Genomic DNA, 23,012 nt, shown 5'->3' with positions numbered 1-23,012 from the left:
CATTGTTTTATTACAAAGTTCGAGTTACTCCCCCCTAGTTTTATACTTTACTATTTTTGTGAAAAATTGTAGTTGGTCTGTGGTCACTTCCTTTCTGAATAATTAATAATTTAACCCCCCCCCCCTTGGTTCTGGCGTCTCGTGATGCTGTGTGCCGCATGGGAGGCGAGGTGTACACAATACACGATGGTAATAGTTTATTATACACGATGATAATAGTTTATTGTTCACGATGGTAATAGTTTATTATACACGATGGTAATAGTTTATTATTCACGATGATAATAGTTTGTTATTTACGATGGTGATAGTTTATTGTTCACGATAATAGTTTATTATACACGATGATAATCGTTTATTGTGCTTCTTAACCATGCGGTGAGAACTCAAGAGATCAGGACGAGTCTCATTTGCAAAGGAGTGACCCACAGTTCACCGACATGACACGAGTACAGCGACAAAGCATTAGGAAGCGGTGCAAACGCAACAGCGTTACATGAGAAATCGAAATTTTTGCACAAAAATAATGATGATGATGTTTAGAAACTCAGCATGGGTGGAGTTTGCGGGGGGGGGGCACGGGGGGCAACGCCCCGCACAAACTGGACACCTTTATTAATTTATTTTCAGTAGTTTACAATTAACATGAAACATGTATTAATTGTATCCTCCCGCGATTCCTAATGCGAGGGACAAAGCGAACCCGTGCCTCCCACCCCCGGCCCCAAGTAAGGAAGTCAAACTCCGCCTCTGACTTAAGGGGCCATCCATTGAGTCGGCAGCAGAGATCTGTGAACTCTTGACCCCTCCTCCCCCTCCCTGTAGGCACGCGGACTTTTTACACCCCCACCCCCCCCGAATCCTATAGAACGGCCGATATATTTAATCCACGCAGAAACGATCCAGGATTAATACTATTAACGTGTTTAAGCAAACAGATAGTCCACCGCCGGACGATCTAACTCATTTGAAGGCCAACGTAGACAAATTGAATGTATGTCCCCTAACCCAGTGATGGTGACCCTCCCAGGATTCGTCTCCCACCAGACGTCTCCCCACCAGGAGGAATCCCATCGCGACGGGCGACTTTGCTCGTCGCAGGCACCAGAGGGCGCGTGGCGAATGGGGTTGGAGCGGACAGCGGCAGGGAGCGAGAGTCTGCGAGAGAGGGGGGAGGATGGAGGGTGGCGTGGAGGAGGAGGGGATTAGGGGGTGGAGGAGGTGGTGGTGGTGTGTGTGTGGTTTTAGTGGGTGGCGCTGCTAGACGAAGGAAGCCGCCTTGTGGCTCCCTCGCCGAGGAAGTCACCGCCCCACTTTTCAAGTTACATCCAAAGAGCCCGGACGAGAGGCGCACAGACACACGCACAGACACACACGCGCGTCAAGGCGGGACACTGAAGCGAACAGGCGAGACGAAGACGCACGGACATAGTCTGAAGTAGGAGGCGTACACAGAGAGAGAGAGAGGCGAGACAGACCGAGGACGGGAAGGGAAGACGGGAATAAAAGTTGCAATAATCGTTTGCCTGCGTTGCATATCATCAGCTGGGGCTGGCTGCGAGGCCGTGTGAGCGAGTTCGTGAGTGAGTGTCACTCAGTTGTGGTCGCTGCTGTCCTAGTTGCCATCTGCCGGCGCGTGTGTTAGTTGTGCGGCGGCAGTATTTGTCTCTGGGGTTTAGTTTAGTTTTGTTTATCGCGGCGGGGACAAGGCGAGCTTGTGGAGTCGAGAGCAGGAGATGGCAGGCGCACAGCCTGGCGTGCACTCGCTGCAGCTCAAGCCCATCCAAGTGTCAGAAGACCTGCGGAAGGGAAACAAGTTCCTGAAATGGGAAGAGGTGAGTGAGTGGCGACGCCTGTGACACCCACACACCTGGCTCGCTAGGTGACACACGCCTGCTTCTAGAAGTGACACACGGCTCCATGGGTCTTCACACACACCTGCTCGATCTCTCCAACACCACGCGTGGTTTACTGATGCCACATCTGGCTCTCTGTCTGTAAGTGACACGCCAGGCTCTTTAGGTGACAATCACCTGGATATGCTGGTGGCACACACCTGCACCTTTCCAACACCACACGTGGGCTACTGATGTCACACCCGGCGCTCTCTCTCTCTCTGTGACACACATATGACCCTCTAGAAGTGACACACCTAGTAGCTCTTTCCGAAGTCACACCACACTTGGCTCTGTATTTACTCGACACACATACACCTGCTTGCTAAAAGGACGGCTCTTTAAGTGTACACACACCTGGCCCTTGACTTGACACCCCCTGACTTTTGATAAGTGGCACCACATCTGGCCGAATCTCTCTTTAAGTGACACACACCTGACTCTGTTTACGTGACACACACACACACCTGACTCTGTTTACGTGACACACACACACACCTGTTTCTCTAGTAGTGACACACCTGGTTCTCTTAGTGACAAATATATGGCTCTCTCCTGAAGTGACACACCTGGCGGCATACGTGACACACACACACCTGACTCTATTTAAGTGACACACACTTAGCTCCCTAAGTGGCACAAACCTGGCTCGATCTGTAAGCGACACACACACACACACGTGGCTGCATTGGCACCACCGCACCAACATCCCACCACCTTATTGGATGTGACGTCCTTACAATATCACCATCACGGCACGAATGTGTCCAGCGTCGCTTATGCACGGTTACAATGCAGTGTTGTGTCGTGGTTAGCATTCAGCTCCGCTGTGCGTGGTTGATCGTGTGCGGAGGCATGTGCGTGGTGTCTATACTGCGGCGCACATGCAATGCGCAAAGTATTTTGATGAGTCAACAAATATTTGTGACTTTCTAATAAAGCTATACAGTAAGTACAACGTGATATATGTCCCGTAGTACATGTGTAAAAACAATCCCAGTGCTCCAGTGCTAAACTGATCATTGACTGGCGTACCATCTGTTGCTCCGAGGCAATGGTGAAAATTCCACATTGCCATGGTGGGGATAAGTCTATTCTTAGCGCACTCACTGCTGCTTTGTTCCCATCATGCAGTGGCTCAGCTGGTGTTACTCGTCTTGCCGGTCTGGAGTGATGAAGGGCCGCGTTGATTGCCGTACATCGAGGCTTGGGATGTTGCTCGGTTGCAATACATGGAGACCTTTCAAGTAGTAATCCCATGGGTTCAATCCCCGGATAGGGTACAATTCAGTTATGTCATCATCACCACCACCATCATCATCATCCCATCTTCTTTGGGATTTGTAAATGACCCATTACCTTGTGAGATTGCACCGCATGTATAGTATGATGGACAGTTATCAGTTCTATTAAGGAAGTTATGGGTCTCGCCATAGCAATGAGGAATTTACATAATCGGCTCACGGCCAACATTGTATATGTGTGTTACCTCCAGAACTCATCGCATTGTGAAACTCTTGTACCTGTTTATCCTTACAACAGCATGTCATCGTTACTCGTACAACTGTGGATAGCACTCATCATATGTAATAATTAAAACGCCGATTATCTATAAGTAAATGTACCATCCCAAAATGGATACACACATAAAGTGGCTTGCTGATGGAGCACCAAGAGGACACACACACTGTGCCCGTTGAGTAACTTGGGGCGCTTGCACCGTTGATGATCACTTACAACGTATTCATTGGATATCGAAGGCTTGCTGGATGATACTTCTCTGCGGTTACCTCCTAAATGTATTCGGTTGAATCACAGAATTGTACGTGGCGAGCCGTGTTACGTACTCCAAATGTCTCGTGAGTAACGACGCAAAGTACAAACCAATCGCCTCCGCTACTGTAACGTTAAGAAACGGTTGAATAAACTCCATCATCATGCGATCTTCGTTAGAGTATTGTCACTCACTTGCAGTCGATAAAGACGACATTTATAATAATAATCATTAATTCACAGCGCCCCCTCCACAACACATGACTGGGGGAAGGGAGGGCCGTGTCAGTTATTGTCAAACGACCCGTATCAGTTGTCAAACGACCCGTATCAGTTGTCAAACGACCCGTATCAGCCGTGCTGGCTATCTGACTGCAGCACGCTTTGTCGATGTGTGCGTTGAGCAGTAAGAATGGGGTGCAAGGATCACTCTGCACTGACATGAGCCCTGGCCAGGACTCAAACTTCGGCGTTGGTGGGGAGGGTCAAAGTGCAGTGGCAGTTGCCGGCACAGCACGTGCGTGGTGATGCATGGCAGTCGCGTACACGACGCACACTCCAAGTGCTGCGGCAAGTTCACTTGCTGTGGGCAATCTGACGTCTCGTGTCGTTATCCCACCGAGCCGCTCACAGCAAGAGTTGTGCGTTTATTACGAGTCTGTCCATTAGTCATTGCAGTGGGTTAGTCATTGTCGGCTGGTGAGTAGGGTCAGCGCACACAAAGCGTGCCGGCACCGGGTGTCTTCTCCGTGCTTACTGCGTGGCCAGGCGCGCAATCTCGCGTCTCCACACCTCCCCGTGAGCATGGTTGGCCACGTACGGTGCGAAAGAAGTCCAACGCGCATCCACACGCGGCGGCTCAGACGCAGCACCCGCGCTGCTCGTGGCGTGCCAAACTTGTGCGGACGGGACTCGCCCTTCGTTAGCCACCGAGCGTGACAGATGCTGCTTGCTGCCGTGCGCTCATCACACATTGAGGAATGTCTCGTTGGTGCCGCCTGTTCACGCTGAACAGCCCTGTCAGCCGGCGTCACGTTAATGCGCAGTATTGTTGCGATGTTATCGTCCCCGTGGGTGATTGCTCCATTGGCGAGCTGCCCCTCTACGTTGGCTGGCATCGTCGTTAGCCATTGTCCATCCACTGCTGGATGAAGGCACACCCACGCTGTTGCCATCTCTCCCGGTCTCCTGCGATGCCACGGCCCATCTCATTCTCTGCACAGGGACCGGTCCCATTGCGCCACCGCTGCGGTGTTCGTCTCGCCTGGCCCATTCCCTCCTTTGGCTGCCGTTCTTTACCCAGTCTCGTCTGTTGCCCATCATGCCTTTGAGTGGTGTGGCCTGCCCAAGCCCTCTTATCGTTTTTAGTGGGTTGTTTACCTTTTATTTCATTGGCACTCCTATCGGGTTTTGTGTTTGTCGTTTATTTCTGATCCACTCCTACTGGACGTTTGTGAAAAAGAGCTCCATAGCTCATCGGATTCCTGCAGGATAAATACAGATTCTCATTCTGATCTTTGTGGAATCACTGCGATACCTGCTTTGTGTTTATTCCTCTGATCCACGTCATCCTATTTCGGTCTCTCCATGTAATTCCAAGCACGTGTCTCTTATTATTATTAGCATCACCCATGATCGACCCACTGCTGGATGCATGTCTTCCCTGGCTGTGTACGCCCATTCACTTATTTGGTTGCCCCTCCGATGCGTATAGTCTTGATCACCGGCCAATTATTGTGCAGCATCTCTCATCGTTAATCGTTAAATCACGACCAAGCACAGCACCTCGATGTCGTATCGCGCGAACCAACTCATCTCGCGCAAGGAAGTAAAGATCGACCACGCGAGTGTTCAGTGTCAACATTCCGACGGCTTTCGACGGTCCGCGCCGAGGCGACCACACCGCGGCTTCCCGAACACCGAGACGCAGGCCCGGGGCCGACAGCGAGAGAAGAGAGCGACAGGTCAAGCGTGCATCCTTCTTACACCCCGGACATGTGTAAATGTTTTAGGTAGGAATTTGTATTGTGGAGGTGGGGTGGGGTGGGTGCAGAAAGTGAGCGGTTGTGCGATGTCACTGATCTGGCATCGCATGGCCCTCTCGCCCTCCCCCCATTGTCTAACTAACACACTTGGACTGCGCCCTCGCATTCAGCTCCACCTCTACCCCCCCTCGCCCTGTCTCTGCCCTCCCTCTGTCTCTGCCCCTCTCTCCCTCCCCCCATTGTCTAACTAACACACTTGGACTGCGCCCTCGCATTCAGCTCCACCTCTACCCCCCCTCGCCCTGTCTCTGCCCTCCCTCTGTCTCTGCCCCTCTCTCCCTCCCCCCATTGTCTCACGCACTCGCTTCACTTGCACGACTTGTACTTGCGGGGCTTAGCTCCGACATTGGCGCTGTCTGCCCCCCCGCCCGTGCCGTTGACGCCGCACGGCTCTGCTCACTCTGGAAGCCCCGAGAAGCAGTCGCATTCGGAGGCTTGCCCCCTCGTGTCTCTCCGCCTGATGAAGGCCGCTTGTGTTGCGATCGAAACGTCGTGGTTTTTTGCTTTTACTTTATTTATTTTTAATTTTCTATCTACGTGACTTTACCGAAAGAACTAAGAATATGAATAGAAAAGAAGGCTTTAAAGTTCACGTTCAATCTAGCACGTTGGTTTCTCTGTCGTCGGTGGCCTGGTGTGGTTCACGTGGGCCCATGGTGCAAGTGGTGCAAGGAGTGAAATTGTCTGCGATAAATTTGCACGTGATAAGCCACTTAGTTGAGCTCACATCTGTGGACAGGCCGCTTCTAAAATGAGTTATACAGCTCAGTGGGCCTTACCTGGTAAAATGAATAGTTTTTAATTTAGTTTAGGAATGAGGCCCCATTGTGCAATTTCCCCCTCGCTTGCCCCCGTTTTTGTCACCTGTTGGCTGGGCCAAAATGTAACGATTGCCCCCCCCCCACACAAGGTGCAGTTGCACCGCCTGCACACTATCGGCTATGCCACTGCTTTACACGAATGATGGGACTGAAGCAGTTTGACACAACTGCATAGTTTTTTTAGTTTTTTTATACAGTTGTGCTGTCCTGCTCTCTGATGTATTCTCGGGTTGTGCCACGGAGTTGGTCGGTATGACGACCACCGTTTCGGTCCATGCGCCGTCCCGGGAGCTTCTTCAGAAACGGAATTCCTGAGGAAGCTCGCGGAACATGGAGCGAAACGTCGGACATCACGCACATGCCGAACAGCACACCGCACAAGCCAGCAACAACATATGTGGCCGTTGCATAATGGACATCTGTGAAAAAGAGTTCCATAGCTCATTGGATTCCTTCAGTCTAAATAAATAAAGATACTGATTCTGATTCTAATGCAGGGCTAACGAGGGGAAAGCCTTCGCCCCAACATCCCGAGGTGATTTGATATTCCGGAAGAGTGTGAACTAATATTATTGGTTATTTCGGTAAAATCGCGTAGAAGGGAAATAATAAAATAATAAAAATAAAACAATAACATGATCACGACTTTATCGAAAGATCCAAGAACATGAAACCCTGCAGTCACGAAAGCTTTAAATCTAAACATGGCTGGTCAATTCGCGGGCTGGTGGTGAAGGCGGCTGTGGCCCAGTCCGGGCAGCACTCGCTCGGCGTGGTGGCCGGGGAATTGGACTCTGGTTGTCGGGTTCACGGTGCAGTGCTGTCCCATCGGCTGCACCATTCAGTGGCGCAAATACAATAGAGGCCTGCAGAAGTTGGCAATAGCGGGAGCTAATCTTAACGGTTTGCAGTTGTGCGAAGGGCGTGTTTGTTGACGTTGGAACATCACGGCCGTCTCGTATTGCCATGCAGAGAGAATAATAATTAAACTACGGCTCGTCAAGTGCTGTTGCTGACAGAGGTTGAGCAGCATATATATTCAAATGCTCCTTGCCAAAAGTCAAAATCCAGCAGATACCAGACGAAGCCGCCTGGTACAATGGTCATTTGTTATCTGTGCTTGATAAGAGCGGCTCGAACGTCCAGGGCGGGCGCCTTGCGAAACTCGCTCCTGAGGACGTGGACGTGGTGGTGGTGGCTTTTCTCGATCTGCGAGGTTCCGTCAACACAAACAACTTGTGCACTGTGCTGTGCAGAAAGATCTCGGGCCTGCAGCGAATGGAGCCGGCCACCTCGGGGACCATTTCACCGTGGAAGTATCCCTGTTGCCTTTAGTCTAACAAACTCAAAAGGCCAGTCTTGAGCAAATCGATGTATTATGTATTATGTTGAACTTCTTTCGCACCGTACCTAGACAACCGCGTTGATGGGAGGTGCGGGGGAAGGACAACAAACTAAATACGAAAAGCAGTTTGAACGGAATTGGTTTTCAATCTAATTTAGATTGAAAAAATCTGGTTTAGATTGAAAACTCAAACGTGGCTAACAGGCAGCAGTGAGACGAAGAGACGACTGCTAATCGATTTCGTCTGTATTAGGGCTCATCCGTAAAGTACAGTCACCAATGCGCATTGCTGCCAAGTCCATCTCTGGGAAAGGAATACGCAGAGACGCGACTTTTGTACTACGAGGATCCATTTATCTCGCCCACTTGCAACCAATACATCAAGTATGTTCACGATGAGAAACCCCATCTCATATTTTTTTTGTCAAGATGTCCTGCTTGCTATGCTGCTGAAATTTGAAACGGTTCGCCGTTCTGCATTTTGCTTTCATTGTGCTTGTGGCTGGCTACACGGCTTATCTTATCACAACACCTACAGTGCTTCTTGGTAAAACGCCACCCTCCCTGCTTCACCTAGATGCTGTGTCAGCCCTTGTGTGTCGACAAACATTTTGGCTTCTTCTGATACCGATAACCCATCCCGGCTTTTGTTAGAAGGGAGGTAAATTAATACAAATACTCAGATTGGCTTTTGAGTGTGTTGGATTAAAGCAACAGGGACACTTCCACGGTATTATGGTTCCCGCACTCGACTTTCAATCCAGAGTTCTCGTCTGCCCCACCTCTGTTCACCCAACAGGATAGGGGTCATCCATTCAGTCCGTACGCATGGAGGGGGGGGTTAACCCGAATGCGTGCCGTTTGCGTGTGGGGGGGCTCTACTGACAATGTGCGCATAGGAAACGGGGGGGGGGGGGGTGAAGCCTCGATAATAATTTTTCTACATTGGCCTTGAAATGAGTTAGATAGTCCGGCGGTGGACTATCTGTTTGCTTAAACACGTTACTATTATTAATCCTTGATCGTTTCTGCGTGGATTAAATATCGGCCGTTCTATAGGATTCGGGGGGACGGGGGTCAAGTTTTGACAGGTTTTTGCCGCCTACTAAATGGATGGCCCCATACACGGATACAGTCGAGTTAATCTCGATTGTCAGGTCACGTGTGGTGGGGTGCACTGTGGGTTCTCGTGCCTCTTGCAGGACAGCTGGCCGGCGTGAAGTAGGCCAAGCTACCCTTTTAGAGGGCCCCTCAAGTGTTCCTTCTAGTCGAGGCCCTTCTGCCAGCAGTGGTGTTAAGCTAGGAATTGCAGGGCTGCACTTTTACCTTTTTATATGAACGCATTAGGGCTGATCAGTCGGCTATCTTGTTCCTTGCAAGGCCCTGGTGAAGAGTACGTTGACATTTACACCACAGATGGAAGAAATACATCCGCATAAAAAATGTTGTGCTTCCTTTGAAGACAATATGAAACATCAGCAGTGCCAGTCCATCATGCTGATGGATATCCTCATCTTAACTCAAGTACAGTGGCTGGGGAAATAAATAATGCAAGTGTATAGTGGGAAATTATTTCACACTTTTGGTGATTTGTGAACCACTTATTTTCAGTTTGACTGTCTAATAATGCTCACTGGGAGGATCTGTAGGAATTTTGTAATTGAAAAATAATAAAATAAAACGGACCCGAGAAAGTGTTCTTATTGTCATAATTGTAAACGCTTGCATGCTTGTGTTTACCATTTATTGATCGTTGGTTACGTCAATATTTAGCTTTTTGTCTTGTCACTTATAATAGATTTTTCTCAACGATCATTCTTACCGAGTCACTGTTATTGGGGATGTGGAAGCGCTCTCAAGCCATTATTGAAGATTCACTCCGACAAACCGGTAAGAAGGAAGCTGCCAGGCTTAGATTTATCGAAACAAAAACTTCATTCAGGGAGGCCAGTGGGTAAGGCCGTGCTTGAGGCTGTGGCAGTTGGGTCGGCTCAGTGTGTGTGGGGGTGGTGGGATAGAACCCGTCAGCTGAAGAAGTGCCTCATTTGGTGGATTGATGTATAAAGCACTGCTGTCCGTGTCCCTAACTCGATAAATGAGTGCTGATCTTGTTTTCTCCGAGCCCTCCCCAAGTTTCAGAAATGCCAGCTTTGTCCCGTTGATTGTGAGAGAAACATACAACACTCAAGTAAAACGCTGCACTTACGATGATTTTAGACAGAAAGTTATTTGCTCGCTGATCATATCTCAAACATGTTGGTTGCCAGTGTCTTGTTTTCAGGATGGGTGTTTAATGACAGACCTGATGCTTGCCGTCAGCCACCAGTACTACGTTAATATATATGGACATTTAAATTCAACGGAGCACGTTTTTTAGCCCCCCCCCATCCACACCTCTGTCCTCCCAGCAGTATAAGTGGGTACACCACATTTAGTTGATGAGCAGGCTGCTTGTGTGTGGTGGGGTAAAGTGTGGGTACACCCACCTCTTCCAACACCAGTGTGTCAGAGCAGAGTAGGCCAAGATACCCTCCAGAAGGTCCCCCCAGAGGTCTGTCAAGTAGAGACCTCTACACCTTTACCTCTTTGCACCTTTATATTATTTACAAATGTTTTCATGAAGACTGCTCTCTCCTTAAATTGCAGTGACAGCCCCTACATCTTGGCCCTCGCCATCACCATGGCATCACATCCACATCTCTCTTAATGCCGTCACCACCGCCTCCACGCTCACCCTTGCCCTCGCCACTGCCATCCATCACCATCGTCTTCTTCATCACCATCACGTCGCTGGTTTTGTGCGCTCCGCGAGTTGGGACGGAGCGGGGCTCTGCGCGGCCTGCGCCCGCTTGCCCAGCCGCCGCCGAACCCGCGCCCCACGGAACGTTTCACCCAATTGATAAATTGGCACGTGGCAGGACTTAAACACCCTAGTGTGAATAGCGGCTGACATGTCGTTGTCTGATTTCTTTAGTGCACCGTTTTGCAGTCGCACCGAAAAGGGTGGGACGCCGACTCTGTGACATGCGTGACATGTTCTGATTTTCCACGTTTTTTTCGTCCTGATGTCCACATCCGGAACGGGACTGTTCTCTAACTCGCGTACCCATCGCTCAATGTCCCTCTGACCCTTTGACTTTCTGATTTTACGCCTCTGTTCCGCCATTATCATCCTTATAAGTGCTGTTGGCTGTCATTTTGAACATCATGATAGTTTTAGAAAATATAGCATATTTTACACGTGCGAAAATACCACCACCATCCTGGTGTTGATGAAAAAGACAGTTTTGTCTCTGTGCTGTGGTATTTTAGTTTCTTATCTAGAAAAGTGGGCAAATGATTGCCATCTGAGCAACAGTCCTAACTGGTTGACATCCAGTGCCCAAGTAAAAGCTGCCTTTTCATGACTACAAATCCTTACCCACACCGTTAAAGTGTCTGAATTGACAAATCGTGGAACTGCCCACGAGTTTCTAGCTTGACGCGGGAAATGAGCAACACTCCAGGAGACACCGTGAAGTGAAGGTTAGGGTGCAGCCCTGAAAGTGCTTGTTCGCGCCACAGCTGACAAGGTCACAATCAGAATGTGTATTTATACTGGAGGAATCCGATGAGCTATAAAGCTCTTTTCACAGATGTCCAGTAGGTCCTCCGCTAGAGGGAGCTCCATCATGCCCTTCTAGAGTTCTCGAGGACATGTGGCATCACTTTTCCATGCTGGCCGGTCGTCTTGGTGGCGGGTTACCCACACCTCATCCCACCATAGGGAACAGCCAACAGACTATGTGGATACACTCTGTGACTTAAAAACATTTAACCGTAGTGGAGACATTCTTTTGATTGGTTGGTTGAACAGTGGGGCTGATGCAATAAAGTTAAGGTGGATTGGCATTAAGGTGGATTGGCATGGACATAATACAGTGGCTTACAACCAGTTTTGGCCTATACAGTACTGTTTACAGCACAAATGCATACCAGCATGGGTTGCATTACTCTGAGATGCAGGCTAATGTGGGCTCACGTCATTACAGCCAGCGACAAGCCGCACTTCAAAGACACACTTTGAATACCACGTATGCCCTTGGAATTGACATGTCCTTTATATTCCCAGTACTTTATATATGTACAAACGTTATATTATCATATATGTTATATGATATGCATATATCCGCGATATTATATTTCTACCCAAGACTATCCTTCTTGTCCACGCTGATGTGCGGGGTGAACTTCATGGATACCGTTATCCTGGGGGTGGTCTGTGTTGTTTCTACCCCACTTATCCATGATAAAAACAATGCAGGTGAACGGGGGATAATAGGATGCATTTTCTGGATGAACTATTCTTATCTGTGAAAATAATTGTTGTGAATGTTGAAATGTACGCACGTACATTTCAACACTCACAACAATCACAACAATTATGTACCACGTAGGCAGCGCACCAACTAATGCGCCAATTGATGCTTCAATACTCTTTGGTTCTTTCGGTAAAGTCACGTAGGTATAAAAGAAAATAAATCACGACGTTTCGGGCACAACACAAGCATCCATCATCAGGTGGGAAAGCGTGGCCTGCTGCTGAGGCAGACTGTTTTAAAAGGTTTGAAATGGGTGTAGCTCATGGGTCATGAAGAAGTGGCCGGGGCTAGTGATGCTAATGTGAGAAATTATCATGTAACTGTGAGATAGGAGAGTGGCCTCCTAGACGAGGGCGCTCACATGTCTTTTGGATTGCACTCTTATCATGCCCACAGGCCCTGCGGATTACACCCGTTGGGTTGCACTCCCCCGTCGAGGAGGCCGCTCTTCTTCTTTTCTACAGTTACATGATAATCTCTCACATTTACAGAGCCACTTTTGTGCCCTCTAATCTCTCACATTAACATCACGCTAATCTCTCACATTAACAGAGCCACTTTTGTGCCCTCTAATCTCTCACATTAACATCACGCTAATCTCTCACATTAACAGAGCCACTTCCGTGCCCTCTAATCTCTCACATTAACATCACGCTAATCCCTCACATTAACAGAGCCACTTTTGTGCCCTCTAATCTCTCACTTTAACATCATGCTAATCTCTCACATTAACAGAGCCACTTCCGTGCCCTCTAATCTCTCACATTAACATCACGCTAATCCCTCACATTAACAGAGACACTTTTGTGCCCTCTAATCTCTCACATTAACATCACGCTAATCTCTCACATTAACAGAGCCACTTCCGTGCCCTCTAATTTCTCACTTTAACATCATGCTAATCCCTCACATTAACATAGTCACTTCCGTGCCCTCTAATTTTTCACATTAACATCATGCTAATCTCTCACATTAACATAGCCACTTCCGTGCCCTCTAATTTCTCACTTTAACATCATGCTAATCCCTCACATTAACATAGCCACTTCCGTGCCCTCTAATTTCTCACATTAACATCATGCTAATCCCTCACATTAACATAGTCACTTCCGTGCCCTCTAATTTCTCACATTAACATCATGCTAATCTCTTACATTAACAGAGCCACTTGCGTGCCCTCTAATTTCTCACTTTAACATCATGCTAATCCCTCACATTAACATAGCCACTTCCGTGCCCTCTAATTTCTCACATTAACATCATGCTAATCTCTCACATTAACAAAGCCACTTCCATGCCCTCTAATCTCTCACATTAACATCACGCTAATCCCTCACATTAACAGAGCCACTTCCGTGCCCTCTAATCTCTCACTTTAACATCACGCTAATCCCTCACATTTACATAGCCACTTCCTTGCCCTCTAATTTCTCACATTAACATCATGCTAATCCCTCACATTAACATAGCCACTTCCGTGCCCTCTAATTTCTCACTTTAACATCATGCTAATCCCTCACATTAACATAGTCACTTCCGTGCCCTCTAATCTCTCACATTAACATCGCGCTAATCTCTAACATTAACATAGACACTTCCGTGCCCTCTAATTTCTCACTTTAACATCATGCTAATCCCTCACATTAACATAGACACTTCCGTGCCCTCTAATTTCTCACTTTAACATCATGCTAATCCCTCACATTAACATAGCCACTTCCGTGCCCTCTAATTTCTCACTTTAACATCATGCTAATCCCTCACATTAACATAGTCATTTCCGTGCCCTCTAATCTCTCTCATTAACATCGCGCTAATCTCTCACATTAACATAGACACTTCCGTGCCCTCTAATTTCTCACATTAACATCATGCTAATCTCTCACATTAACATAGCCACTTCCGTGCCCTCTAATTTCTCACTTTAACATCATGCTAATCCCTCACATTAACATAGCCACTTCCGTGCCCTCTAATTTCTCACATTAACATCATGCTTATCCCTCACATTAACATAGTCACTTCCGTGCCCTCTAATTTCTCACATTAACATCATGCTTATCCCTCACATTAACATAGTCACTTCCGTGCCCTCTAATTTATCACATTAACATCATGCTAATCTCTCACATTAACATAGCCACTTCCGTGCCCTCTAATCTCTCACATTAACATCATGCTAATCTCTCACATTAACAGAGCCACTTCCGTGCCCTCTAATTTCTCACATTGACATCATGCTAATCTCTCACATTAACATAGCCACTTCCATGCCCTCTAATTTCTCACATTAACATCATGCTAATCTCTCACATTAACATAGACACTTCCGTGCCCTCTAATTTCTCACATTAACATCATGCTAATCTCTCACATTAACATAGACACTTCCGTGCCCTCTAATTTCTCACATTGACATCATGCTAATCCCTCACATTAACATAGCCACTTCAGTGCCCTCTAATTTCTCACATTAACATCATGCTAATCTCTCACATTAACATAGACACTTCCATGCCCTCTAATTTCTCACATTAACATCATGCTAATCTCTCACATTAACATAGACACTTCCATGCCCTCTAATTTCTCACATTAACATCATGCTAATCTCTCACATTAACATAGACACTTCCGTGCCCTCTAATTTCTCACATTAACATCATGCTAATCTCTCACATTAACATAGCCACTTCCGTGCCCTCTAATCTCTCACATTAACATCATGCTAATCTCTCACATTAACATAGCGACTTCCGTGCCCTCTAATCTCTCACATTAACATCATGCTAATCCCTCACATTAACAGAGCCACTTCCGTGCCCTCTAATTTCTCACACTAACATCATGCTAATCTCTCACATTAACATAGCCACTTCCGTGCCCTCTAGTTTCTCACGTTAACATCATGCTAATCCCTCACATTAACAGAGCCACTTCCGTGCAGCAGACCATGCTTTCCCACCTGATGACGGACGCTTGTGTTGCGCCCGAAACGTCGTGATTCATTTTATTTTATACTTACGTGACTTTACTGAATGAACCAAAGAGTATGGCTTCCTGCAGTCACGAAAGCTTCAAATCAAGATTAATGCTTCAATGCATGGATGAATGAATGCATAAATAAACGAATGCACACACGAATAAATGGTTGATTGCATAATAAGATGTGTGGATGAAGGAATAAATGCATAAATTGTTGAACACATTAATGACTGTGTGAAGGAATTCATACATTAACGGGTGTGTTAATGAATGAATGCATGAGCAAATGCATGAATGGGTGAGTGAATGAATGAATGAGCACCAGGCTGTATCGGGGTGCATGAGTGGAGGGCCGGGTTCCCCTAAGCTGCCCGGTGCCACTGCCGTTCGTTTTCAGTGATTGCAAATGTTAGATAACCTGCAGATATTCGGAGGAATGTGTCGCTCGATTCCTAATGGGATGCATCTGGGCGCGGACCATTTTAGTGCTGCGACTAATAGGAGTCGCAGGTTAGTAGGGCTGTGGATGAGTATGCTCAAGATATAGATGTGTGGATGAAGGAATGAATGCATGATACATTATTTCTACCATCCACATACCGCGCCTGTAAAATGGAAATATTTATTGTATTTACTTTACTGTTTTATATTTATGGATTTGTCTACAATAGCAGCAACACAATATATTTTCTTTGAATGCAAATTGATTTTTTTAAATTTCAGGGTCGTACCAGCAATACACATTTTATAAGTGTGATTTGTTTGGAGCATTTATATGATGGTAAAATAGATGATACATTATTTCTCCCATCCCCCTCACAAATTAAAGCGACATTAAAAACGTGTTACGCTCAGACTTCAATTTGATTGTAAATATTCTTCCCCAGATAGGTGGCAGAGATTTTGTCACGGCATCTTAGAGATTGAACCACGTGATGCATGTCAAGTGCGTGTGATTTTAGGGTTTCACCAATTAAATTGTGCACACCGTGGACGTCTGATGTTGGTCGATAAAAAAATCCGTTTTGATTAATTTTACCCTGTACAGTGGGGTTTAGCTTTTTTTTACATTGGGTACGTAATTTAACACCGTATGTTTGTCTTGTAAAATATGACACTGCAAACTTAACAGCAAAGGTGGCAGTGGCAATGAGGCAGCCTCAAATATGCACCTCAATGTCGAACGTGGTAGTGGGACGGAACGCCAATACAGCAGCAACTTTGCCTTTCCGCAGTTGGTGGAATACCAACATTATTTTTGAGTCTCTCATGCTCACGCTCTATTCCGTTGACTGCCTCAGGTCTACTTCAACAGCGGAACAATTAGTTTCTTCCACCTCCCGGCCGATTCGATGAGTTGTCACAATTTAAAACTCCGCCAGCTGGAGGCCCTCCAGAGACGAAGTGAAAAGTTGTTTCGTTTTGTGAACGCTGAATTTTACTTGTTGTTAGCCTTGTAAACATTTTTTACATTTTTACTTAACGTTGTTTTCCTTTTGAAAATATTACTGGGGGCCTCACAGTGCCTGTAGCCCAAGGGCCTACAAAATATTAATTCGGCCCTGTGTACACCAATGACAAATAGCATATCACCTCCGTGATCTGTCCATTGGTGGATGAAGGCATCCATAAGCCGTGTCTCAGTCTTGTGATGCAACGACCCACCTGCACATGAGATGATTACATTGCTCCATATCCGGAGTGGACTTCCTCCCTCTTTTAGCTGCCACTTCGTTGTTAGTCTTCATCAGCTGCCATCTGTTCCAGTGACACTTGCTGCCCAGGCCCACGTGCTTGTCTTAAGAGTCGATATGACGTCTTGAACTTGTGTGAATGTGTCCAAAGACTCATCGTCATCATCATCGTCACAATCATCGGTGTCCAGTGCACACGTTTCGTCATTTTGTTTCCACTTTCCTCTCCGTCTTGTGCCAATATGCTCAAGTAGTGCCACATCTTTCTGTCACCAATCTCTGACGTCGTCAAGAATGCGTGAGGATAATGAAGACAGTTGAAATTCGTCTGCGCTACCTGCCCCGACATGGTCCAGAAACACGGACACGAACATGCAATTAAAAGAAAGCGGAGGATATAAAAACGTCATAATTGAGTGAAGAAGCATGGAGGGCTGCATTCCAGGAATTGCACTGAAAGACAGAAAGAGCAACACATGGATGAGGGAACATGCACAACAGAGCGCACATCGAAAAACATTCGCTCCTCTTACGCAGCAGCTTTGATGCCGTGCACCGCGAGCTTAGGAATCGATATTAATGAATAAATGCGCTGTTCCACTCTCATACTTTGATTGCCGGATCGCCCCTGTCATCAAAGCGTGTATTGTCTCTTTGATGGCACGTTGCACCCCTGCACTTTACATGGGCCTCGTACGGAGAGCATTGGAGGTGATTTTTTTTTATATACTGTGGACCTTGGACTCTTTATAGGTTGGCTTCTGGCGAACGTGAAACAATCTCCCTCTTTGATTGTCCTTTGTGTTAGGGTACCTCAGGTTCTATGTGCTCCTGGAGCTGTCTTCTGCATCCTAATCTTGCTTACCAGACCACTTCAAAGGGTGTAATCAATGGCAGCGGTTCTTTGTTTTCCATGTTAAACGTCGGAAAGAAACTCACTTCAACATTTGCACCACCGTTAGTTTTGTTCAAATGTGCTCCAGTTAAAAATAGCATTCAAATCTTTAAGATCATCAAGACTACTCGCATGTGTGTGTGGATATCTCTATGTGGGTTCATTAAAGTACTTTAAGTGAGTTGTGCAATAAAAAAGATAATTATCTCATCAAACCAACATGGTTGAGTGCCTATTTGCCACTTTATTGTCGAGCAATAACACGTGGTTGACCCAACTCAGGGACTGATCCTTATTTAATTGCAGGTCTACAAATCATATATAAAAGTTAAAAGTGCAGCCCTGCAATTGCTCGTTCATGCCACTGCTAATGGAAGGGCCTCCACTAAAGGGAGCTCTAGAGAGCCACTCTGCAGGGTGTTTGGCCTACTCTTCCACACTGGTCAGATATATTGGAAGAGGTGGGGGGCACCCAAACATTACCCCACCATACATGATCTGCCGATCGACTGACAGTGGTTGCACCCATTCATACTGCTCGGTGGATAGAGGCAGGGAGGGGTGGGGGGGGTTAAGAAACTTGCACCATTGTCTCAACCATCGCACCGGGAGATTGAATCGAACCGGCGACCTCTGGATTGCAAGTCCACCGCACCTCGGCAGCATCCTCGCATTCGTATTACGGGACGGTATGCAATGTCTCTTAAACGCCACTATGTCGTCTCTTTGCAGCTGGTGACTTGTCAAACAAGGCTGTGTGCGGATACGGTGTCATTTTGACATGCACAGCACGCTTGGATTCCTGTTATGTGTTGCTGTTGACACCTTGTTTTGTGTGTTTATTGCCATTTGTTCCTGGGCTGCACACATTCGTACGGCTGCTGCAATGCCTCGTCAGCTGGGGAGGTCACCGCTTTAATTTGTCTGCTTTTTGTTGTTGTTTGTTAAGGACTCCAACACGCTGCTCCCTGTGACGTTGGCGGTGGATCCCAATGGACACTTTCTCTACTGGACAGATATGACCAAGGTACTTGTAACCTGCTGACTCGCTTTGCTCCAGCCACTGGAGCGGTGCACTTTTACATCTAGATTGAAAACGAGTTTATTTAGTTTGTTGTCCTTCACCCACACCTCAGATTAGCACGGTTGGCAATGTATGGTGCGAAAGAAGTGCAACATACATTCTGACGTGCCACAGGTGGTTTCCTTCCCGTGCCCCATATTCTTCGCTTCAGGTCCAACAATTTTCATTCATACAGAATTTGGATGTATATAGCATCTCTATATCCATAATAGAGGTTTATGGGTTAGATTGCGTAAATATAAATGTTGTGTTGTTAAACCCGCCACCACCCGACACAGTCAATTAGTAAGGTTTGTCACTTAAACAGAACATGCCAGTTTGTTACTAGTTTAGCACACCGGTGTGCTGGAGAATGAACCCACAACGTCTACAATTTGAGTACGACATTTTGCTGATTAGTTACAACCAGCATCATCAGGCGACAGCCAGAGTTATGTTAAACTGACCATTTCTATATATACTGCATGGATTCTCATAAATATGACTGCATCACAAAATTAATTAATTAATTAATTTTAATCTCAAATTCTGAGTCTGTACTTATGTGAAGAACATTGCATGCCACTGAGATTCCACTGCAGTTCAAGACTAAAGTTCTAGACTTGTCAGTGTGAGGGGAAGCTTGTAGATGTAAGTCCACGCAGGAGATGCTATTCCCATCCATAGACTCTAAAAGGAAATGCGACTTAAAGCATGAGAATGGAATAGCCCCTATGATTGTAGTATAGGACGACAGAGCTTGGGAAATTATTGGCGTCGGTTCTGGCTGCCTTTCCGCTTGTCTGTGGTTGTCTGCACTTTGTAAATCAGTCTCTCTCTCTCTCGCTCTGAGAGTGGATTAAAACTGCACGTTAGACATTCTAAATGATTATCACCTGCTTTAAGCAATTAACTCAAAACGTTCATCAATAAAACAAAAATATGCCTTCCAAGTAAAATTATATAATAGGTGATATTTTGGGAAATGGCTCTTCTAGTGTTAGGGAGAATTCACCATTGCCTGAAAATGTACATTTATTTTAAGTGTTATTGACGAATGCGTTGAATTTGTTTACGTATTATGCTGGTGCATCAATGCCAATGCAGTATCGCCCAAGAACTTGCTTTAGGCAATGCATTCTATATTGTTGTTGATTATAATACATTGATGTGATTGGTTGGGCCATGTTAGACCGTTTACTCTGTTGTGTCACAGACACAGCACTCACGTGCAAAGTGATGAACACTGTGGTATTCAGACTGTGCAATGCAATGCTGAACGCCGATAATGCTGGTCGAGGTTTTGAATAGTGCACATGTATAGAGAGCATCCTTGCCTATGCAGTAGTCTTAAAAATAGGAGTGGAATAGACACCAACATTGCTGCCTCAGCAGGCCACGAGAGATCATGACGGCCTGGGGAGGCCATCATCCAGCAGTGGATATATCATGGATGACGATGGCGAGGCACCAACATAGATATTCCTACTACAATTCAGGGTTTGTGCATTTTGAATAGTGGATGACAAACATCATAAGTGGGCTGTGAAGTAGCCATGAGATGGAGGTTTAATGATGGATTCTTGAATCTATCCACGTGGAGCTTTAAATCATGATAAGCATGGTTGTGGAGAATATGACTAACAAAATGATAATCAGACTATGTCCCCTTCACACATGCGTCTCCCCACATAAAAACTCAATGCATAATTTCAATACCATTGAATTTAATATAGGCAAACTCTGGACCAAATTCAACATACTGTATGTCAACGAGAAACGGTATGTTTGTGCGGCTGATGGGCCATGTAGGATATGCTTTTAGTTTTGATGTGGCCAGACAGATATGTTTAGGGAAACATTGTCTGCTTATTTGTTTTGTTATGTGGAGCTTTGGATGTTCTCGTTTCGTTGGATTTTCTCCAGGTACTCTGATTCCTTCCCATGTGCCAAACACTCACTACAGTAATTCTCTTCTCACGACATCCTAATGCTGGACTGTCCTGACAATGTGCCTTGACACCCAGTACGGCTTTCCTGGCTCAGTTTCGGGCATTATCATGATTGCAGTCTTGCAATATTACTACGTGCGTGTAAAGCACACAGGGTGGCCTGCTTAATTCACCACATCACAATTAGTTTCACGTGAACATTTTCGAGTGTCCTCTCTTCATGGCTATGAGGAAATGGCCACACATCTAAAACCTGATCCTCTACTATATTTTATTCACTCTCACCAGTATCGTCAGCCATTACCCACGACTGTACCGCTAGACAATGGCCACCCCACATCGTTTCCATCCCTGACAGTCCCGCAGTTCCACGTCTCATCTCGTCTCGCTCCCGCACACAATCCGATTCCATTGCTCCATCTCCACAGCGCTCGTCACTTGAGACGCGGGGTCTCCTCGTGGCCTCCACCTGCATCGCAAATCGTGTCCATCGGCCATCATCCATTCCAGCGCAGACCCCATTACATATTTGAACCCCGTTCCATCCTGGTCACATGCCCTGTACTCTGTGCTCATGCTGACCTAGCGAATAAAAAAGAAAAAGCCAACCGCAAATGCGATTACGTCGACCCTGTGGGGCACCCTTGCAGTTGCAGACGAACGCCGGTAATGAGCTTGCGTGGAAACATTAGGAGTGTGTTGGGGTCAGACGCGAGGGTTGGGGGAGGTGTGGGAGTGCTGGTTGAGAAGGGGAGACAATAAATGTTGCGTCGGTATGAATTGGCGCGACACCAATTAGTACGGCGGTTCACCTTTTACACCTTAAACGAACGCCGATTGTATATACACGACACGCACTGTATAAGATGTAGGCACAATCCGCAGATTAAAATAACTAATATCATATATATGCACACACTCAACGTATAGTTGTTTGCCCGATTCCACAGTCACGGGTTTATAAGACGAATGCAACAGGTACAGTGCTGTTGTATATAAGTCACAATGATTATTTACAGCCCTTTGTCCACTGCTGGATAAATGCCTCCCCATGCCATGCCAATAAGTAAGCATTGTGTTGACCATACTTAACAGGGCTGTTTACTGCAGGTTGGTGAAGGAAGGAGAGCACAGAAGCACAGTTTAGTAATTTCTCACCACTGATGTCTGCCACGGCTGGTAATCATCAGACTCCCGTCGTCAGGCTCGCAGTGCAGTGCGGTAATAATACTGTGCCACTGCTCGACCCATTTAATAATCGCCGCTTAAATAACACAACAGACCAACCACTGCACCACCTTGTATTTGTATTCTTTAATTACATTTTAAGTATTTTGACCCTTTTGAGATTAACCTTCTTGGCCAAAACGTTGCCAATTTTCGATTCCCTTTCAGGCAAGCTGTTTGTTTTCCTTTTGAGTCACATGATATCACTCGATGTGCATTTTTCTGAAGCACCATTGATGTACCGTGCTGTGTTGGATGTCTGCTACGTTTTGATAACGGTGCATTTCGCAAGTGTTGTTGATGGTTGCCTTTTTCATTACATAAGCATTTGGTGACACACCTCAATGGCTGGAGGCCATCACGTACGTGCAGAATCCTGGCTGCCTTCATCTGCACAGCTGCCCCCATCATTAGTATGAAAGGTAGACGGTGCAGCCCCGTAATTCCCTGCTCATGCCACTCCTGGCAGAAGTGCCTCAAATACTGTGCCATGTGCCCCTCGAAAATGAAACTAAGCTCAGGTATATTTTATTTTACCAGGTAAGGCCCAATGAGCTATACTGTAGAGCTCGTTTTCAGATGCCACAAATGATAGCTCAGTCAAGTGACTTAGCATGTATAGATTTATAGCAGCAGCCAAATACTCTAACATCACATTTCTCAATGTGGAGGCAAAAATCCACGTGACCACGGGGAGAACATGCAATCTCAAAATATACAGCAGCAGGCGTCAGGGTCGGGATGGAACCCACGACCTCCTGTATACCAGGCGAGGTAGTTAACATCTCGCCACACGCAGGCCAGTCAACTTGTAAGAGGTTGTAGCTACCCACGCTTTACCCCACCACATGCGACACCGCCGATGGACTCATGATGGTGAACCCACTTATACTGCTGGGTGGACAGAAGTGTCTGGAGTGGGATTTACGAAACTTGCAGCATTGTTTCACCTGCCG

General features: G+C 46.5%; 1 protein-coding gene across 4 annotated transcripts in view; it reads left to right on the top strand.

Moving 5' to 3' along the window:
• Nucleotides 1-1,324: 1,324 nt before the first annotated feature.
• The window catches only part of LOC144723456 (1-phosphatidylinositol 4,5-bisphosphate phosphodiesterase beta-1-like), a 144,598-nt gene continuing 122,910 nt past the window's right edge, over nt 1,325-23,012 (top strand). For all 4 annotated transcript variants that reach the window (XM_078602229.1, XM_078602228.1, XM_078602227.1 and 1 more), the window contains exons 1-2: nt 1,325-1,835; nt 18,764-18,841. In XM_078602229.1, coding sequence (XP_078458355.1) covers nt 1,737-1,835; nt 18,764-18,841 — 177 coding nt within the window. In that variant the 5' untranslated portion in view covers nt 1,325-1,736. The remainder of the gene's footprint in view (nt 1,836-18,763; nt 18,842-23,012) is intronic.

Source organism: Lampetra planeri, chromosome 18 (assembly GCF_965212315.1).
Source record: "Lampetra planeri chromosome 18, kcLamPlan1.2.h2, whole genome shotgun sequence".
NCBI classification, from domain to species: Eukaryota; Metazoa; Chordata; class Hyperoartia; order Petromyzontiformes; family Petromyzontidae; genus Lampetra; species Lampetra planeri.
This window is presented reverse-complemented; position numbering and strand designations above follow the sequence as displayed.